This window comes from Larus michahellis, chromosome 1, assembly GCF_964199755.1.
Source record: "Larus michahellis chromosome 1, bLarMic1.1, whole genome shotgun sequence".
NCBI lineage: Eukaryota > Metazoa > Chordata > Aves > Charadriiformes > Laridae > Larus > Larus michahellis.
Window position 1 is genome coordinate 137,410,627 of NC_133896.1, and position 20,273 is coordinate 137,430,899.

The 20,273-nt window shown below is 37.7% G+C and overlaps 1 protein-coding gene across 4 annotated transcripts in view; it reads left to right on the forward strand.

The window, feature by feature from the left end:
• MAP3K15 (mitogen-activated protein kinase kinase kinase 15) overlaps positions 1-20,273 on the forward strand; it is a 90,983-nt gene that overhangs the window by 62,903 nt on the left and 7,807 nt on the right. For all 4 annotated transcript variants that reach the window (XM_074605402.1, XM_074605411.1, XM_074605418.1 and 1 more), the window contains 8 exons: positions 2,404-2,499; positions 4,122-4,209; positions 7,962-8,095; positions 8,702-8,829; positions 10,595-10,725; positions 11,018-11,123; positions 14,111-14,268; positions 18,025-18,208. In XM_074605402.1, coding sequence (XP_074461503.1) covers positions 2,404-2,499; positions 4,122-4,209; positions 7,962-8,095; positions 8,702-8,829; positions 10,595-10,725; positions 11,018-11,123; positions 14,111-14,268; positions 18,025-18,208 — 1,025 coding nt within the window. The remainder of the gene's footprint in view (positions 1-2,403; positions 2,500-4,121; positions 4,210-7,961; positions 8,096-8,701; positions 8,830-10,594; positions 10,726-11,017; positions 11,124-14,110; positions 14,269-18,024; positions 18,209-20,273) is intronic.

Consider the following 20,273-nt stretch of genomic DNA (forward strand, 5'->3'; position numbering starts at 1 on the left):
TGAGGCATAGACATAGTTTGTGCTAAGGAAACAATTCTTGAGCTGGAAGGAGGCTGCTAGTGGAGCTTCTCAAGGACTAGCCTTTAAATAGTTAAAAGTAGTTCCATTTTGTGATGCCTAGATTAATGGAAACACTAGTCACAAGTAAATTGGTCCAAATATTAGTACAAAGGAAGATTAGAATACTATATAGAAAGAACAGGATTGTTCTGAGAACTGGAAGGTTAGAAAAGAATCACATTTGGTATTAAAAATGCAAAATACATGACTATGTTTAGAAACTAGCTTATATTTCTTAAGTTGGGCTGCTTTGCTGCCAGAAAGGGGAGTGGCAGTGCACCAGGCGAGGAAAAAAAAATGAAACCTATCTCTACAGCCTGGCAGTGTGTCTATGGCATTCTTGCTCTCTGCATTAAGCAGTCTGTAGCTAAGAACCAGAGGAGCCATAAGCACAGGGAACATGAGGTGGGCTTCTGCCTTCTCTCTGCATTCATGAGTCACTATGTTGGTGGATCTGGCCTTTCTAGGGATGTAAATGACTGTTGGCTGGGACCACTTGTGTGAGTGCATAAGCTTAAGTGCTTGAAAAACTGTGATTCAAGTACAAGTGTAAATTCAGATTCCTAGTGAGTTCTGTAGTTCTCAAAGCACAGGGCTTTTTGGGTGTGATTTTGACCATAAGCACCTAAGATTTAGGTCCTAATTTTGTCTTCTCTGAATTTGTATAATTTGCTTAAGCAAATAAACTCAGTGAAAAAGTATTTCTCTGAATAAGGTGAGTGGTAATTGCTATGAAAGCCTACAACTGTTGATTTGGGCATAGATTCTACCATAACTTCAGTATTTTCTTCTAAAAGAAGGTGGTTTTGGTTTAAATGAATTTGATGTGATATTTTATTCTACTACTCCAATGCATTATGAGTGAAGTTGTCATTACTGAAGTCTGTGGAGCTGACTGAGCATAACTCAGCATAACGTTTCTGAAACACATTAATTACCTTCAGTCAACACATTGCACAGACATTAATCTTTGAGAAAGATAACTTTTAATTAAATGGAAGCAAGCAATTAATTTGCTTGGATTTGTAATCATTGCTGGGGATTACAAAGCTCAAAGAGGCAATCTTTTTAAACTTAGTGGAAATAGATGTTTGCTTTGTATGTGACAACTTTTGAAATTGCATTAGTTTTAGTAAGAAAAAACCAGTGGTCTCAGTTAACTTATACTCTGTCAAAATTCTTAATTTGTATTTATGCTAACCAGTTAATCTTATATACCACATGCATTACACTGGTTATAATACAGTATTGTTACTTAGACACTCTCTTGTCTATCCTATATTTGCCATTGGAAGAATCATTTTGTTTTGCCGCTTAGTTCTCGTGTCAGGCGTTTTTAATCTGCCTTGCTAGACTAGAAATTGCTATACCAGAATGCGCTACAGAGTGGCGTAGTGTATTTTCACATATTTCTCAAAGAATCTTCTGGCAAAATTCTAGTTTTTTGGAACATTTGTCCAAGTGGTGCCGCAGCAAGTTTCTCTTGTAACATTCAGCAACTTTTACTGTTGTCTGCTGTCATGTATTTTAACTAACTGGCTCAACAGAGGCTAAGCAAAATCTGAGAGTTTTGACTAATCAGATCAGGCAAGAATCTAATAAATTTTATTCATTTAATGCACAAAAAATATGAGAATACCTTAACAAGCGTAACAAGTTGGCATTTATGTAGAATAATACTGAAATGGAAGTCTTTGGAATAAGAGATTGATTTCTAGCTTTATTTTCATATTGATATTATGTTTTATGGCCTCTTCACTTTTCGCTTCATTGCATTTAGATGGGATATATATGACACTGGCAAGACACAATATGCAATAAATAATCCCTTTGTCAGAATTATTGATGCAGTTTGGAGTAACTATTGGTCATCCTGAAACTTGTTTATAAGTGTTAAGTCCATAAAAAGCGTATACTGTGAAGGATCAGCTACACTGTAGGTATTCCCAGTTCAGTTTTACTGTAGGAGTAATGGAATTATAAAACCCAGAAGTACTTGTCAAGCTTAAAGAAAGGCTTTCCTGATAGCTAGATTAGTGTCAAAGCAATTCATTTTCCATAGAGGTGTCATCAAATACCAAGAAATCTGACAGAACTGTGTAAAAACGGAAGAGGAGGTGAACAACAAACAAACCTCAAAACACTTCAGATAAAAGAGTATTTTACCAAAGTAAGCAGTAGCTTAATCATTTATCAAATTGGAGATAGGATTATAGGATATATAAATAAACTCAAAGCTTCTAGCTGTAAGGAAAATAAATGTAATTGCATACTGCCTCTCTGAGGTAATTAACTGTGAAAAAGGTGTTTGCTAATAATCTTTTCTTAATATGAATTTTATAGCATTTCCAAGTTTGATGAACGATGTTGTTTTCTTTATGTCCATGACAACTCTGACGACTTTCAAATCTACTTTTCTACAGAAAACCAATGTAGTAGGTGAGTTCAGTTTGTGTGGGTATTGCATGCAAGATCTATATTCTAAATAGAATTGATTTAGTAAAGATTGAAAGCTGACATTTCTGCTTGAGAAATTAATTATTTATTTCTCCACTTCTTTTTTTTCTTGATGAAGAAGCAATGAGGTAAACTCAGTGATATTTAAGATGATAAACAGCAATGTCCCATTACACTTATTGGCTGGTTCTAATCCATTTACCTACACGTCATTAGGTCTGAGAAAAAGCTTAAGTAGCTTATTCTAATTTATAACTTATTATCTTCTTTTTCTGTGTCTTGGCCATGTAATGTAAGTATTATATTGGTTTAGGTTCCCTGATGTACTTGTTCCGTTTCATTTAACTAAAAGCAACTAGATGTAATAGAAATTTCTAGCTAATATTGTGTCTCAGATATCTGTTACTGTTTGTGCCTGTATTCAGATATTTCCTTACATCCTTACGGTAAGCATGCTAACTGAATTTCAGGCCTAAATCCTTACAGACCGAATTCTTCTTTTAGACCAATATTTGGCACATAAACCTTCAGAATGAAGTAGGAGTGATTTGTTAATACACTTACTATTTGGGGTTGAATGGTGTATTTATTTTTCTTGCAGTAATTATTATTTATGTATTACATGGAATAAACTCAGGTTAAAGAAAGTCATTAACTCTGCAGAGTGCAGTGCATAAAAGATAGGAAACACTAAAATTAATGTTACCTTCTCAGCCTTAATTTGGAATTGCAATTTGTGTGTTATGAAACATAGTCAAATTTTTTATGTCTTATTCAGTGCACAACAGGAATCTGTTCCAGAGATATATGTGTCTGTTAGTCAGTAAAAGAGGTGTGAATATTTTCTAATAGTTCTTAATAATTGTTAACCATTTGCTATGGAATTTGGAAAAAAGAGAGTGGCTCAGGCAAGGAATTACAGGAAAAGATGGTCTTGTACTTAAAGATCTCTGTTCCAGAGAACTAGAAGACATTAGTTAAAACTCTGTTCTTCAAAACATGTTACTGCTTTTATATTCTTGGCTTTCTGGATGCTCAACTAGAAGCCACAAAATCTGATTTTCAGAAATAATGAGTAATCACACTTGCAACTAAAGTCCAAAGGAACATTTAAATCAAACTGAAGGTAATAGAATTCTCATCACTACGCAGAAGGTGAACCACCCGGTATGATGTCGCAAACTTAGCACTACTGAATTGAACCATTGAAAATCAATACTTCATTTTTTAATATCTCAACTTTTTCTCTAATTACACTTGTAGAGACAAGGCCATACTAAGCAATTTCCATCAAAGTGTACAGCAAAAATATTTGAGTTGGATCTACCAGGGTTTTACTGTGCAATAACAGTAACAAGCAAGTATTGGGTTCTGCTACAGCAAATAAAATAATTTTATAAATATTTAGGCTTTTCAGCATGTGTTTGATGTTCTTCCTTATTTAAAACAGGATAAATATGGAGAAAGTAAGTAATGAAAGAAACCTATGAACTTGCTAGTCAGTTTATTAGCTTGAAAGCAAAGCCCACCTTGAAAAGAATCTGTTTAATCTCCTCCCAAAAGGATATTTTTCTTTAATCCTGTGCTATTTATTGCTTTTTTAGATTCTGTGGGTTGGTGAAAGAAATTTTGTCTGATGCAGTTGGCAGTACTCTGGAACTAGAAGGAGAAATAGATGGAGACACGTTGGAGGTATGTCAAGGATAAAAGATCCAAGAACCCTGAAACTTGTTCTCCATCTTCCCTGCACTTTCATATCAGTATGCTCAAAAGATAATAAATAGCATTTAAACTCCTTAACTGTATATTAAATTTCAACTTTTACAAAACTCTTTGTACACAAGAGTTGCATTCATTTGAAAAAACACATTTTTAATGAAGTGAGACTGTTACTACTGTAAACTGTATAAATCCCTAATAAAGGATGTTACTGATCTTGTATTTGTGTTGCAAACAATCTATAGATGAGAATCATCTCATATCAGCTGGCTTAAGTGGATAAAGAAGATATTAAATAAATTCTAGCAAAAGCCAGTTCAGTTTTTCTAGCTGGTATCTGATGCTATTACTACTCCAGGTAATTTAATTTGATAGGCTTTTTCTGTCAAAGAGATTTGCAGGTATTTAGGATCAGATTAATCCAGTGTGCTTTTTACTTATCACTGAAACATCCACGTTAGGAATCTAGTAGCTGTAGGCTTTCTTTATAATCAGTACAGAGGGGGAAAAAAACAACCCTCAGAAAGGATTATTCACATTTAAGAGAGCTCATGTTAGGGTAGGTGAATCCATGTCTTTATACGACACACTGCTTCATAGCAAACGTACAGATTTGTAGCACTAAGCATATATCCTGTGCTTCTGTTTGTTTGTTTTTAAATCTGAAAAGCCATCATATAAAGTAGGTTGTAACTTTTATTTGTGGTGAAGCAGATTCAGTCAAACTGATCAATAAGTGTAAAAACCCTACTGTGGTTTGTTTGAGTTGGGTACCTTTCTTACTGTGTCTCATTCCAACAGTTCTCTCAGGCTTATGATTCAGAGCAGCTCTTTATGATAGTGAACTTTTTGTAGTACCTGAGGCTTCAGAAGAGGATTAAGAAAATAAGAGATTAAGAAAAAAGATCCTTTACTGTAGTATTGAATATAATTTCATGTGGTGGGGAAGATGAGTTTTTGCCCTGAAGTTTGTGCATAGTGTCCACAGAATTTTCTCCTCAAGCCCAGTTTAAAACGTACATCTGTGGTCTTGGCATAGGCTCAGGGCTCCGCCTTGACAAAGACAGGGTATTATCTATAGCTGCAGATTTTGCATTGCATACTTATGGACTTAGCTAATAGCAGGGCAATCCCCAAACAAACACAGTCTATTCAACTGTGTAATAGTCTTTCAGAGGAAGTGAGCTCACCGTGGCTCAAACCTTTTAGAAACTGAACTGGAAAAAGTACTTGATAGTGCACCACAGGAAACAATCCTGCATGAATCAATGACATACGGAGAAATGACTACAGAAATTAGTTTTAAGCTATGTTATTCTACATATCTTGACGTTTTCACAATTAGCACCTTATACTCACTGTCTTAGGTCAGGACATTAAAACAGAAATCAAGACACAGAAGGGGAGGATTAATTTGTTTAGCTTATAAATGAGCTAAGATACTTCATGTCTTTCTGCAGCCTGAGATCTTGCATTTAAGAAGAGACAGCATGGAGAATGCAGCTTTGTATGATCTTGATGGGCTTGACAAGCACAGAGAAAGCAGAAGTTCTCATTGTTAATAAAAAAAAAAATTCTATTTGGGGAAGAGGAAGAAATAACATCAAGCATAGTTTAGGGGAAGAAAATCTGATTTCAGTTAGGATTCTTGTGAGAAGGTAGTCCCAAGGGGTTGTATATTTTGAACTGTGGTATTATTTGAAAGCATCTACAATTTAGTTCTACAGATAACAAGGATTTGGAAGGAGAGTGAGTGTGGCAGTCCTTTGTACCTTAGGGTATTCTTTTCTGGATATTGATATTGAAGAAGTTCTTATCACCTGCTCTCCCCCAAATAGGATATCCTAGGGATCAGACCCTGCCCTACCATGTTCATACAGAAGGTCAGCTATGGACTCTTGTTTACTCATACCTAATGGTTGAATTGCACTTCCAGTGGATCACATACTCAGACTTTTGGCAAGCAGCAGTGATTTATTTAATCTTTACAGCTGTTAGAAAGAGAGGAGGCAAATGTAAAGTGGCATCAAGTATATACAAGTCTATTAAACTGTCGACTAACTAGCATTGAACTATAAATCTCAATGATTCTCATGTATCATAGGACCTACACTAGAAAACTTGGGTTTCTACACAGTAATTATAGAGTTGGCCTAGGACCAGTCTGTTGCAGATAGAGTTGCTGTCAATCTTAAATTCTGCAATGTGACTGCTGTCTTTTTTCTGCACAGTTTTATGTCATATGATAGCTGTGAAAGCTGGATGTGCTCCTACCAAAGAACCTGACAAGTTTTACATATGGCGTTTTGGGTCAGTTATGCCTATCATATAACAAGATTATATTATGAACTGTGAAGTGCTGAAACATGGAAAATGAAACTGTACTAAAGCTGTGCTAACTCAAGTTTAGTTCCACTGAGCAGAATATGCTGTTAGGATAAACGACAGACGGTTTTTCTTTGGCACCTTCCATACAGCAGCATGAAACTTGCCATCTTTGCTGAGGAGAAGGTCGGGGGGGGGGGGGGGGGAGGGGGGGTTGAAGTCAGTGACACATGGACATTGCCATAGCAGAGCTGCAATAGGAATTGGGAAGACGCTTCAAAGAAATAGATCTCAAGGCTGCATTCTGTATGAGAAAGGGTTATTAGATGAAGTGGTCACTGACAGAAATGTTAATAGTTATGGCCATTGTAAAAAGGTTTGGGGTTATTTTAATGGAGAATTCATGTGAAGTCACATTTTTTCCCATACGAGACGTCCTCTTGGATTTGGGAAGATACCAGTGGAGGTCTATGCGCTCCTGATAATATCCGAGGCTATGAAACTGTCCAATTGCTTTCTTAACCCTTTGCAATAGTTCATTTTCTATATCCTTTATGAGTTACCTGATTTGAATCAGGGGTGTGCTGCTTAACCCAACTTCCATAGGAAATTTGGGTTTATTTAGTGTCTGGGATGTACTTTCATTAAGCATCACTCATCAATAGGCTTTTTCACTGACATTTTAGTATGAGAGCTCTGTGATAAGATCTCCCCATGGACAAGACCATGAGGTGGTGTAAATTAGTGTAGCTTTACTGAAGTCAGTTAACCAGTAGTATCTTACTCAGCTGGAAATACGATACAGCATGTTTCAGCAGCAGTGGAAACCACCACTTCATATATTTAATCATCCTTGGAGAAGATAAGCTCTTTTTTTTTTGGTCTTTTGGAAAAGCTCATAACGAGGGGAATATGTCAGAACTTAATTTTGCTGTGGCTAAGCTCAAATGAGAGTTTAGGGTCTTAAAACAGTGTCTGCCCACCGTAATGAGAATGTCACTTTTATGTATTTATTAAACCATTGGTTTCAAAATTATAGGTTATCTTCCATACCTTTACGTATTCTGAACGCTCCCTCAGCAATCTTAGAGACGATACCTGAATGTGTTCTTTTGACAGCGCCGTTGCATTGAATTTGGTTTAATGCTGTATTCCTTGTTTGGGTGAACGCATTTTGAAGTTGGTTAGGGAAGGTTGTTTTGTAAAGCAAGTAACACAGAAATTTTACAATTTGTTTAATGTATCAGGCTGGTGGGTAACCTACCGTGCTACAGCTGTACTGCTGTAACTATTTTGTGCTGTACTAACTCAGTATAGTACATAACTGTTGTTAAAGCTCTCTGGAATGCCAAATGTTAGTGATAACAATTTCTGTTCTGCTTTATCTTTTCTGCTTGCAGTATGAATATGATTATGACGAGAATGGTGAGAGGGTAGTTCTAGGGAAAGGTACTTACGGAATAGTTTATGCTGGAAGAGACCTTAGCAATCAGGTCCGAATAGCCATCAAAGAAATACCTGAGAGAGACAGCAGGTAAGATCTAGTTTATTGTTATAAATACATTGCTAATGAAACTGCAGTTGTTTGCTGAAAACTTTGCTCTTCTTAGCATGTCTTTCTATGTGGTTAGTTTATAAAATCCCAGTATACTAAAATTGAATTACTGTTTCCTCCTAGTATTCAACAGTACCCTTTTGAGAATACGGACTTTTTATTTTTTGGAAAAGATATGATATATATAATAAATAATACAGTTTGATAATCTATGTCATAAATTCTAGAATAAGACATATTTTGTGTTTTAAGTTGCAGTTGTATCTCATTCGTATTCTTTTTGGGGAGGGGGAAAAGCATAAAAGGAGTTTCAGAGGCAAAGACGGTACTATGTAATGATACAGAAGAAAGGCACGTACAAATTTTTTGAGGGCATGTTTCTCCTTGAGAGTTCTTCTGAGATCTGCCTTTCTACTTTTTCTGAATAGGCAGCCAGTTATGCTGCATTTTGAAGGTCATGGACAAGATGTTGGCTGAGAATTGTATCAGTATCCCTAAAATCCATTCTGTTTGCAGACTAGCATTTAACCTTTTCCTGCACAATGAGATACTCCTTGATTCTTTTTTATTTTTTTTTTTAAATAGGTATTCTCAACCTCTTCATGAAGAGATAGCACTGCATAAATATTTAAAGCATCGGAACATTGTCCAGTATCTTGGATCTGTTTCAGAAGATGGATACATTAAGATTTTTATGGAGCAGGTGCCAGGAGGTTTGTATCATTCTGAGCTTAGTCTCTCAAAAGAAATAAAAGCAATTGGGACTCTAAACTTAGTGAAAGCAAATGGATGTGCACTTAATATGTTTGTGCACTGTATATAGCTTTTCTAGTGAGACATTAACTGCAGGTGGCATTCTTCTCATATAAAGAATAAATTTGAAGTGTACAGGTCCCAGTACCCTCTCCCCTTCTGTAATAATTATAAATCTAGAGAACAGTCATCAAAAGTATTTGGTGTCAAATACTCATGTGTTATAAAATAGTGGAAAATAGTGGAGTTAGAGCCATACAGTCCATGTAGCCTGCACATCTGAATGATGACTGGAGCTTTTAGGATAAATGTCTGTTGAGTGGTAACACTGACTGAGCAATTATTTTGTAACTGTTATATACAAAGCACTACTATTTCCTAGCTAGATTAGAGAAAAAAGTTATATGCTTCTCTTGTTCATAATTTCCAGTTTTGCTCGTTTAACCTTCTTTACATTTTAAGATGTGAAGTCCCTCTATACCCTCTCTAGGTTATATTTCCATCTCCTTTTTGCTATTTACTCTTCAGCATCAAGTATGTGTCAGAATGAGTGTAAAATTCTTGTATGAATATAATTTGCAAAATAAAAACAGAAATGAGAAAACCAGGGAAAAAATTTCAGGTTTTCTAGGAAAGGTCCAGACACAAACATTCAAAGTGTAATTAAATACACCGGGGGCATAGGAAAGTTCTTTATTTTTTCAATTCTCATGACCTTAGCACCTGAAAGCTGATATGCTCTGACATATACGATGCATGCAGATGTGATGAGTTTATACCAATGCTTCCACTTGTTTTCCTGCACTTGTTAACAGTATCAGCTGGTGTTGTTTACGTACCTTTTTTTTTCCTGTTCATGTATGCACAGTAGAGTGTGCTGTGATTAGTTCCTAATGTCAAGCTATTATTGAACCAATTCAGATATTTTAAACTCTGCAGCCAGTCTTAAAAAGGAACCAGCTGTTTAGATTATGCAAGATTCTTTGAGGAAACTTCACTTTAGAAAGCTGTTGGTGTGGACTGAAAATCCCTTTAGCTGAATTTTTCTGACATTGAGTAGATCTACTGCATTTAGTTTATTATGAGCAGAAGAAGCAAAACTGTCTTTATTTTGCTTCATAATTAAAATATTTGTGTTATTTAAAAACAGATTATATTTATTATGAGTAGGGGAAGTGTAGATGACCTATCTCCTACTCTGAACATCTGTTACTTCGTTTCTTTCAGGAGCTTTCTTTGCTCTGTCTCTGAATATTTCCAGAAGTTAATCCCATATTTGCAGTGAAAAGTCTCTTTCCTTTTTAATTCTCCCCTCCCCACCTCAAGCAAATCAGCTTCTTTTTGCCCAGGTGTGACGTGGTTCATGAATTATGGTGTATAACATCATACAGTGCTACCTTTAGTCTTAATTTCATTAAGGGCTAAATGGTTGCTAGTCCTAGTCTCAACAGTTGTTAGACTGAAGGTGAGAGAGATGCATCCAGCCCTGTTGTAACATTTATTCCTGTCATGGAGGTGGAGGCTGAGCTGACAAGAAAGAAATAACCAGTCAAGAGCAGCAGCAAATGATTTGCTTTGAGGGATCTAGGAAGAATTTGGTTTCATTATAAGTACTGCATTTCTCTTGTATTAGGATATTGAACAAAGGCTTAATCCAGATTTCAGCGTTTCATGTTAATTTGGGGATTTTGCTGTCATGATACCCTTTCTTCTTAACTCTTGTAGGCAGCCTCTCAGCTCTCCTAAGATCTAAGTGGGGCCCAATGAAAGAACCTACAATTAAATTTTATACCAAACAGATTCTGGAAGGTCTTAAGTATCTCCATGAGAACCAGATTGTACACAGAGATATAAAGGTAAATTTCCTTTATTGTGTCTTGTATGATTTGTTTTTTATTTTATTTACTTCAGTTAGTTTTACTCTAACCTGAAGTAGAATTTTTAATAGGATTTCATGGAAGCTTAAAACAAAAGGAAAGAATAAAACAACCCCTTCTCCCTGGTGCTCCTGGAAAATTCCTTTGTAGAAAGGTATATTACAAAGATAACTGCAAACTTGAAGGAGTATTGAGATTGGGATTTGGAATCTGTACTCATCTGTTTCCCCTCCCCACTCCCCCCCCCGCCTCTCTCTCACTCAAACCACAGGGGGATAATGTTTTGGTGAACACCTATAGCGGCGTGGTAAAGATATCTGATTTTGGTACTTCCAAACGGCTAGCAGGAATCAATCCATGCACCGAAACATTTACAGGTAAGACTATACTTTAGCAGCTTTTGTAAGGGTTTTGATGATAGATTTAGAGTTATAGCCAAGAAGCTCTTTGGATTTGCAATGAAAACACAGTTAGGGGTCTGTTTTCAGGCAAGAGTGAATAGGAGTGCGATCACCATGAACGCAGGCTTGCTATCTTTCTTTTTTTAATTTTAATGTATTTTTCTTCCATTTTACTTTTTTTAAAAAAACTTCTTAAGTGTTATGGGGTAATAGTTTCTCTTCTAAGTATTTTTCATTAGGTAGCAATTAATTTGTTGCAATTACATCTGGAAACATTTGAATACAGCAACTTTTTCATTTAATATTAGTAACCCATGAATGCACACTTTCTTGAAGTATGTCTAGAAGTGCAGAAAACCAAACACAAACTTATATATACTTTCAGTTTTGAGGCATCAATTATAAAACCAAACCAACTGGATAACTTGGTGTTAGCAGTAAAAGAGCAGTTTACATGAAAATATTAGGCTGGTGTGGTTACCAAAAAGCTTTCATATACAACAAGGTAGTAAAAACTTGCAATATTCAGGGAAAACAAAATTTGCTGAGTAGCAGCTGAAACTCCACATTGAAAAATGTATAGATGGTCACATAATTACTCATTTCTTTGTATCAGTGGAGATATAGGTAACACGATGTTTTCACTTGTTATATGGCTATATGCATAGTCTGGTACCGCAAATCACAAGCCTCATACTGGCCTGCAATTTAAGTAAATGGTACCCAGACCCAGCCATCAGTTGTGTGGGAAAAAAGACAACAACCTCCATTTAAGTGATAATCAAGGCTTCCCATTACCTGTCTGGTGGTAAGTCTGCAGTTCTTCCAGCTTCCTTACAAAGGAAGCCATGAGAATAAAATTATTAAGGTTCTGAAATAACTTAACTTTCCAAGCTTTTTTAACTCATTATTAGCAGAGCTTATGAGTGGAAACTTGGCCTATGTTACTTTATGATCTGAACACAGCATATGATGTCTGCATCAATATCTCACGAGATCAACATCTCATCAGGTCACAGGCATTTGAAACAAATCTATTTCCTACAAAGCGGTAAAGATTTTAGTTAGAATCAAATTAAGTTAAGTTAGGAGTTCTTTAAATGCAGCATTTGAATGTTTTGTTAAGAGTGAAGAGCTAGAAGAAACATTCTCTTCAGTTTATAGATGCTACAACAGATAAATACATAAAGGACAGTATGTCTGAACAGAACTGGTTAAATGCTGACTTCTGAAGCATTCCTTTAAGGAGTTTCACCATTTTTTCCAAACAAATCATTCAAGAAATAATTTTCTCATTAATCATCTTGTTTATGCAACTGGATGGGTAATTCTCAAATACTTACAGGTCTCTTGTTACATCTAGAAAAGAATATTTTCTGTTTTGCCTGTAATGTTTGTCCTTGCAACTTTTGTTAGACTGGTTCAACGCAGTTACACTCCGTGGGAAAGAGATGCACTATAATGTGATATGTTGTGTAGCTATACTGTGCTGCTTATTTCTACAGGATATTCTGAAAACTTTTAAGTGTAAAAAGGGGTTCCGTAAGGTAAAAGTTGAAGTCATGGAGGAAGACCCTTTTATGGCTATTAAAAGTCATAGTACAAAATATAATTTTGGCCCAGGAAGCTACTATTATGGCTAATTGCTATTATGGTTGGAGCAGACATTAGAGGAAAATCATTCCGTCTTTGCCTGTGTTTTACATACTCCTTAGTGGCTTTTTAGCAAATGGTTGTTATTAGACACGATATATGGAGAAATGGTATCTGAAGAAAAGTCACCATACTGTAATAAAAGGAGGTAAATCTTTCCTTGTGCTCTTCTTCTTTGTTCTCTTGCATGTTTGCAGCCTTGTTTGTGCCCCAGAGATGTAATTTACCATAAGAATAAATACTTAAGTTCTCATTCTGGATTTAAAACAGTAAACAGGTAGCTGTAGTCCAGAGGGTCTTAACAGTTCTCTTACAATTTGTTTTGTTCCTTAACTCAGTACCTAAACTCTGTGTATTTTAGACATTAGGTAATACAATCACATGATTGAAGAATCAGGCTTCTAGTGGTTTTAACATTATATCCCTCCATTCAAGACACACAGCTTGATGGCAAAGCTGTGGCTGGAACTTTTGTTCTACAGTAGTCACATTTTATGAACATAGTAATATCCAATCCACGTTATCTTCACCAGATGTCCTTTACTTAATAGTTCACAGCTTTACCACAGTGTAATTTTATTGTATTCTTAAGAAGAAAATTACTTTAATTTAAAGATGTCATAACAAAGCTGGTAGGAAATCATGTGGAGAAAGTACTGTAGTGTTTGGAACACTATAGGTTTCTGTGGTTGGTGTGGACTGTCTTCCTGTAAAGACCTCTTGTTAGCTGTGTTAGTATATGATTGAATATCAGTGATTCCAAATTGACGGTCTTTTATTTCATTTTTACTATTCTTCTTGTTTATCAGTATTATAACTAGTGTTACAGTCAGATTGTCTACAGGCGAACTTTAGAGACCTTCAAATTCATCTGTTAAGAGCCAAATATAGACTTAGATAGGATCTTATTTTGACAACATGTATAGCTTTAGAAGTTTCAATTGATGAAAAATTATGCTCATGAAGACTGTCTGTCACTCGCAGGTTTTCATTACCTGTTACACACATAATTTTTACAATTTAGTGTCTGCAAAAATTGTTTGATATAATTTTACATTCTGAGGAAGCATTTGGATTATGTGGTGAATATTCTTTCAGCAGTTTGAAGCCTTGTATTGGGGGGGAAGATAATTTATAGAAAAGATGTTAAAACATAAATTTCTGTCTGGTTTTCAGTGCTGATATGTGAAATCAAATATTTTGGCTATACAGGTTGTATTCGACAGTTTTGGGATTGCTTAGTGGTTTGTTAATTCTCTTTAATAAGAATGAATACTATAACACTTGACTATTCTTTTTGTCCTAACCAGGGACCTTGCAGTACATGGCTCCAGAAATCATTGATAAAGGACCACGAGGATATGGTGCACCAGCTGATATCTGGTCACTAGGTTGTACGATTATTGAAATGGCAACAGGCAAACCTCCATTTCATGAACTAGGGGAGCCTCAAGCAGCAATGTTTAAAGTTAGTACAGCTTTTTTGCTATAGAGTTTATGAATTTTCAAATACTAACTTAATTTTTAATATTAATTTAATTGGTAGTAACCTTTTGTTATATGGGTTATTTTGCACAAAGCCACAGACTGACCTGTGTTCTTAATTCTCACTGAATGATCCTTCTCTGCTCTAAGCTGTATTGCTCTAGGGGGTAATAATTTATTTTTGTGCTGGAAATAGGTCATGACTCAGAGCAGCAACCTGAAAAATGAGTGAAGACTTATGAAAACTAATATTCCCTACCCTCTTCCTTCTGTCATCTCTTGCTCTTGGTTTATGATTTCCTTCTCAGCAACCAGTCTCTCCAGTCAAGCAAGTTATTTCTGCTCCTTTAAGTCTTTTTTTTTATGAGCCTCCCTCCCAGAGGGATCTGTTTTTATGAGCCTCCCTCCCAGGGGGATCTGTTTGCCTTGTCTTTCAAAGGCCCAGTCCCTGCAACATAGTGGGAAGCTATGGTGGAAGGGGTGGGGGGCTAATTTTCCAAGATTTCTGGTATGTACTGAAAGTGTAAAACACTTTGGATCAAAGCTACCTCCTCAGTAAACTGTTGCCTCTAGTACTTTGTTTCTCTTAGTGTATCTGTTTTCAAATGCACAAATTAACACAAAAAGAGAATGCTTGGGATAGTTTTGATAGTAAGTGTATTTCAAAAAAGTTACTTGTTCTAACTCTAAAACTAACAGTAGTGTAAAAGCTATGATGTGATAATGTTTCAAATATGCAGGTGGAAAATTTTTGGTTCTTCCACTGGCTTGCAGTAGACGGTTAGTAAAGTGCTTAAGTTTTCACCTGTGCTTCAGAGTCTTCATTTTTATAATGGGGAAAATATCACATCCGTAACTCATCAAACTGCTTTAAATTATCAATATTGTTAATTCTTTTGTGCATGTTGTTGAAGAACTCTGTGTAAGCATTAGTATAATTATTACTGGAACTACGGTAGCAAAATCAGATCTTTATCAAGAGGTACAGTAAGCTGGGCTGCAATTTGGCATGGTACCTAACACCATGCTCCGTACTAGGCCTGTGAGTTGTCCCATGCACCACAGCTAAAAGGCAAAGAAAGGGATGGTTATGTATTTTGATGTAGTTATTTCAACAGTATAATATGTCACCTTGGTGCTGTCAACGTGTGACACTACATCAAAAGAACCTGCCTGGGTGAACACGGTTTGGTTCACTAAAGTTTTCCCGAGGGAGCCATGGAAAGAGACATCGTTGTAAATGTCAGATACAGTTCTGTCGGCAGATACCTTTTCATCTTATGGATCTGGCATGTAGTTGAACTGTTCAGTGAGTTACATGTCTTATTTTTCAGCACAGTTTATTGAACTGTCAGGAAGCGCTAGTTCAGTTCTGGGTGCTTGATGAGCTCTGCACAGGCTCACGAGGTGAGCTCTGGCAGGATTGTGCCCTATGTCCTGTCCATGAGCACTTCCAGGCCACAGAGCCATGTTCTGGAGTCTCAGAATTGGCATTTTGTAAAATGCATTTCTTGCCCTTCTTTCTTCAAGGATGTAGCAGAGTTTTTAGCATTGTTATTGCAGACTGTGTTAATGTTCTACAGTCAAGCCTTTGTTTTTGTTTTCTGTTTCTTGGCTCTGGTGGGACTTGCTTGAAACTGCTTCTTGCTGGGTGCCATAAATTGCAAACTTTATTTCTTTTTGCTGTGTAATGAAAGGAAGCAAGCTGGAAGCTAGGTTTGAAGCCAGGAATGAAGCAGAAAGAACAGAAGTTGGAAAACTTGGGATATTGGACTTCTGAGGTCTCCACCTCCACACGTGCATGCTCTGCCATGCATAGGGCAGGTGAGGAGAGGGAAGGTCTGAGTCAGGCTATGCAGTCAGTATAGAGATTGCAAATGACCAAAGAGCTGGACAAAGTAGAGAAAAGGGGACTAGAGTAAACAGAACTGGAAAGAATTCCTCGCTGAGTGTACATAATCTGGTGTTTCATCTATGAGCACAGTGTGTGTGAGCACAGTATCTGGTGTAAGGAGTGCAAACAAATGACATTAAATGGAGATAAACTAATGTTGCCATAGAGTTTCAGGCTGCTTGTAACAATACTTACTCTCCTTGAGCCACTGAGATAAAGATCCAGAGACATGCATTCAAATTTCCTTGTCCTGGTTGGACTGTCATGGGTTCTGTTTAGTGTGTAAGGTTATAATATCAGCTTGTGACACTGCCCCAGCTGAAGCTCGCTGTGTGAGCCTGTCTCCAGAGCGCACAAGGACGAGTGAGTTGACCGCAGAGACAGACATGTCAAGAGGAGTTGTCAGAGCACAGCAAGCAGGTGGCTGTCTTCTCTCTGTGCTCCAAAGCAAAAATCTTGCTGGGCTGAGGTTTTGAAGCAGTGAAACTGTATACCCCATTTATAAAGCACTGTCCAAAATATGCTTGGGATTTTGCAAATCAGATAAGGATGCTCCATCAGACAAGGTAAATGTATAGATGTCATATCCTGCCAAAAGGACATAACGCTAGTTTATTTATTCAATTTATTTATTAAATACGTAAATTTAATTGCAAAGGTTAGCAAATTGCATATATTAAAAATGTTTCATGGAGGAAATACTGAATTTTGAATGTGCTTAGAGTCATGGTTTGGAAGGGCTTAATGCATTACTAGCATTTTATATTCTGCACTGTCATTTGAACAGAAGCACGACTGCTCAGCATTTTTTGCTTCAGCTTGCATTAAAGCTGAAGCACTATTGTGAGTGCCTAATGGTGCTGCAGTGTGTTAATGCAGCTGTATAATGAGATTATTTAAACAACTCTTCGTTTTAGCAAGCAGCTGGCACTTGTTTAACTGCTGGGGTACTATCTCCCTTGTGGCCACTATCTTTCTGCTTGTTCTCCAGAGCCTGTTTTATGTAACGATGCTGACACTACAAGCCGTAATCTTGCCAGATACATGCCATACAGTGCACATGTGTTACACAGCTCTCATTTCAAAACATTTATGCCAGGTTGGCATTAGAGAATAAGAGACAGGTGAAGGAGCTGGAAAAATCACTAGGGAGCAACCTGTAGAAGCACGTTTTTCATTACTTAAAGAAAGAGTGGGGGGGTCTTGTTAAACCTTTGGACATCATGTGATTTTTTTCAGTTAAATAACACTGAAAGGCTAGGGAAGACATCTGGCCTGAGTGCTGCCGGGGGTGGTGAGAAGGTCTGGCAAGGTCACTGTGAGCATTTGTACAAGGAAATTTGGCAGCGGCTGGAGCAGAACAGGTGCAAGCCCCAGGCAGTCGGTGCTAGAGGAGGAAGTTATTCCTATTCCTGGGCACGAATGTGCTGGAGGAGTCAGCAACGGAGAGACCCGGTACTGGGCAGGGGTGATGGGAAGCGTATGCAATAGCTGGAGGAACTGCAGTTCTCAATGCTGGTAGAAGAAGCAGCATTTGAAGCGCTTGGTGTGCATAATGTCCAGATCCCAGATTGCCTGAAACTGGATGGTTGGATACATCCATAACTTGACATTTGTCTAAAACCACATGGACATTCACACCACGTTTACAATGTAGTAAAACAGGATCAGAGACTTGTCACGTCACTGCTCTGTGTGTGTACCTGGATTGATCCTTTTCCATGAAAGTCAGCGAGAGTGTGAGAGATTGTACTAAGAAAGCTTTAGTCTATGGTCTCCTTGCAGTTTGTTCAGTAAAATTAGTTTATTTAGTAAAAATAATTTGTATCTGTGTTTTACTTGCAGGTTGGGATGTTTAAGATTCATCCTGAAATTCCAGAATCATTGTCTGCTGAAACAAGGGCCTTTATTTTGCTCTGTTTTGAACCCGACCCCAGTAAACGTGTTACAGCGTCTGATTTGCTCAGAGATGCCTTCCTGAAACAAGTAAACAAGGGCAAGAAAAGCAGAATTGCATTCAAGCCTTCAGGTAAGGAATTATCAGCCAAATCCAAGTCAACATCATCATTAAGTGTTATATAAAAGATTGGAATCATTAGGCGGTCTCTTTTACTAAGGAGTTCCTTGTGCCAGGAAAGCAGCAGGAACTCAACTGTTGAAAGTGCCTGTGATTTGTAATTAGACATATTTAAATTTAACAATTCCCACAAAATATGGTCACTTGCTTATTTTGTGTTTTGCTTGCTGAAACCTCCCAGCCCCATTTTTGCTCTCCCCAAAAATAAATGCCTCTTTTATAGTAAATTAAAATTAGAAAAATGACATTCAGTGAAGACTTTCCAAAGTAATGCTGCATTTCAGATTCACGATTATATACACTTGAGAGATCTGAATTTTACAGAGTAGGTGCTTGGCACCTGAAAAAGTGGGTCTATTAGATGCTTGGGTCTACAAGGATCAGCATTTTCAAACTTGCTATGTAACCTATAAATTTGGCACATAAATGCTGAACTAGCTGTTTTGTTTTATCTGCCCAGCGTGTTCTCCCACCGCCCCCCCCCCCCAGTATATCAGCCACTTTCTTAGTGGTAAGATAACAAATCTTGATACAGACCTGCCAAATAAATAATGAGTGTTTCAAGGAACTGTCTATTTAAAAACAAGCAGCCATTGGTCTTGCTGCTTCTTTCCCCTGTCTGCACACACACGTGCACACACTGCCAATGCAAATTGAATTGCTTCCCTTTTGGAGCTTTTTCCCCCTCAGCAGGGAACGTTTGAAAGAACAGAATTCTAAATGGAAAAACTAGCTAAGAATTTACAATATCTGAAGTGGTTTCAGCAAGGAAATGGGCATCATCTCTTGATCTGAGGGGCACTGAGAACTGCAATCTCTGCAGTTACACTGGGGTAGTGGAACAGCTCACACTGCTCAGCCAGGGTGGTGGCAGTCTGTAGCCTTCTGCCCCACTGCAACAGTGCTCTCCTGTGACCTTTTCAGCCCTTGCCTGAGGATGTTTTCCTGGAAAAATTGCGTGGCATTAGAAAGGGTGGAGTTTGCCTTGTTAGCTGCCCTGGGAGCAACAGGGTCTTTGTCAAATATCAGGGGAAGAGCAGCTGCCTTCTTCATCCCCTCCCTCCTCCTGCCTTCCTCCTTTCTTCTCCTCTCCTGCTGATTGATGAGGTTATGGAGCTCCTTCAGATGGCCTGAGGATCTGGTGATGCAGGGTTAAGCATTGGGCTGCAGTGAGAAGCAAGCTCAGTGGTGGCCGTGGACATAAGGAGAGCAGGCAAATGCTATGAAAACTGTCTATTAGGTGAGGGGAGGGAAGGGCAACATGGATGCAGCCGAGTGTGCGCTTCGCTGTGCCAGAGTTGGGGAAAGCTCTGCTGGCTGCTGCAGCCTTTTCCAAGGGGAGTTTTGGGACGTAAAGCAGGTCCTGGCCCAGAAGTTGCTACAATCTCAGCTGCAGCAATTCATTCTGGCGCTGCCATTTCCCTCACTGCCAATTTCCTCAGCTTTGCCTCCATCCTTCCATCCTGTCTCTATCCCTTTTTTCTTTCCAATAATAAAGGCGGCCCAGAGCAAATCTCAGCCCTTACTCTTGGGACAGCAACTTTCAATTTTCTGTACTGCTGAGACGCCTTGAACCAGTTCTCACAAGGTGACATATATTGTTTCATTTCTCTGACTGTTTAACCTCGGCCATTTGAACATCAGTCATGTACCATGGAGTATGTCAGAGCCTTCTGAACAACTTTTAACCTCTAGCTCTCTTCCTGCCCCACCTTCGCATAATTTGTAGTGACAAGCATCAATAACTTTGGTGATATTTTAGTTCCATGGATGCATGCACTCTGAGTTGACAGAACTTTTTCCTTACCTTTCCTATCACACAGCTGCAAGCTGGCAATCAGGATTACAGCAAGCTCTCAATATCTGTGGTGTGTTTATTTTTAATTTCTTCTTACTTTCAAGATGAATTGGGAAGGGACAAGAGATTTCCTTCAGGCTAGTTCTAAGGGAGAGGGTCCTTACTGAGGACAAGGGGACACACAAGCAAGGCAGATGCCTGCGGTATCGGAGGGGGAAC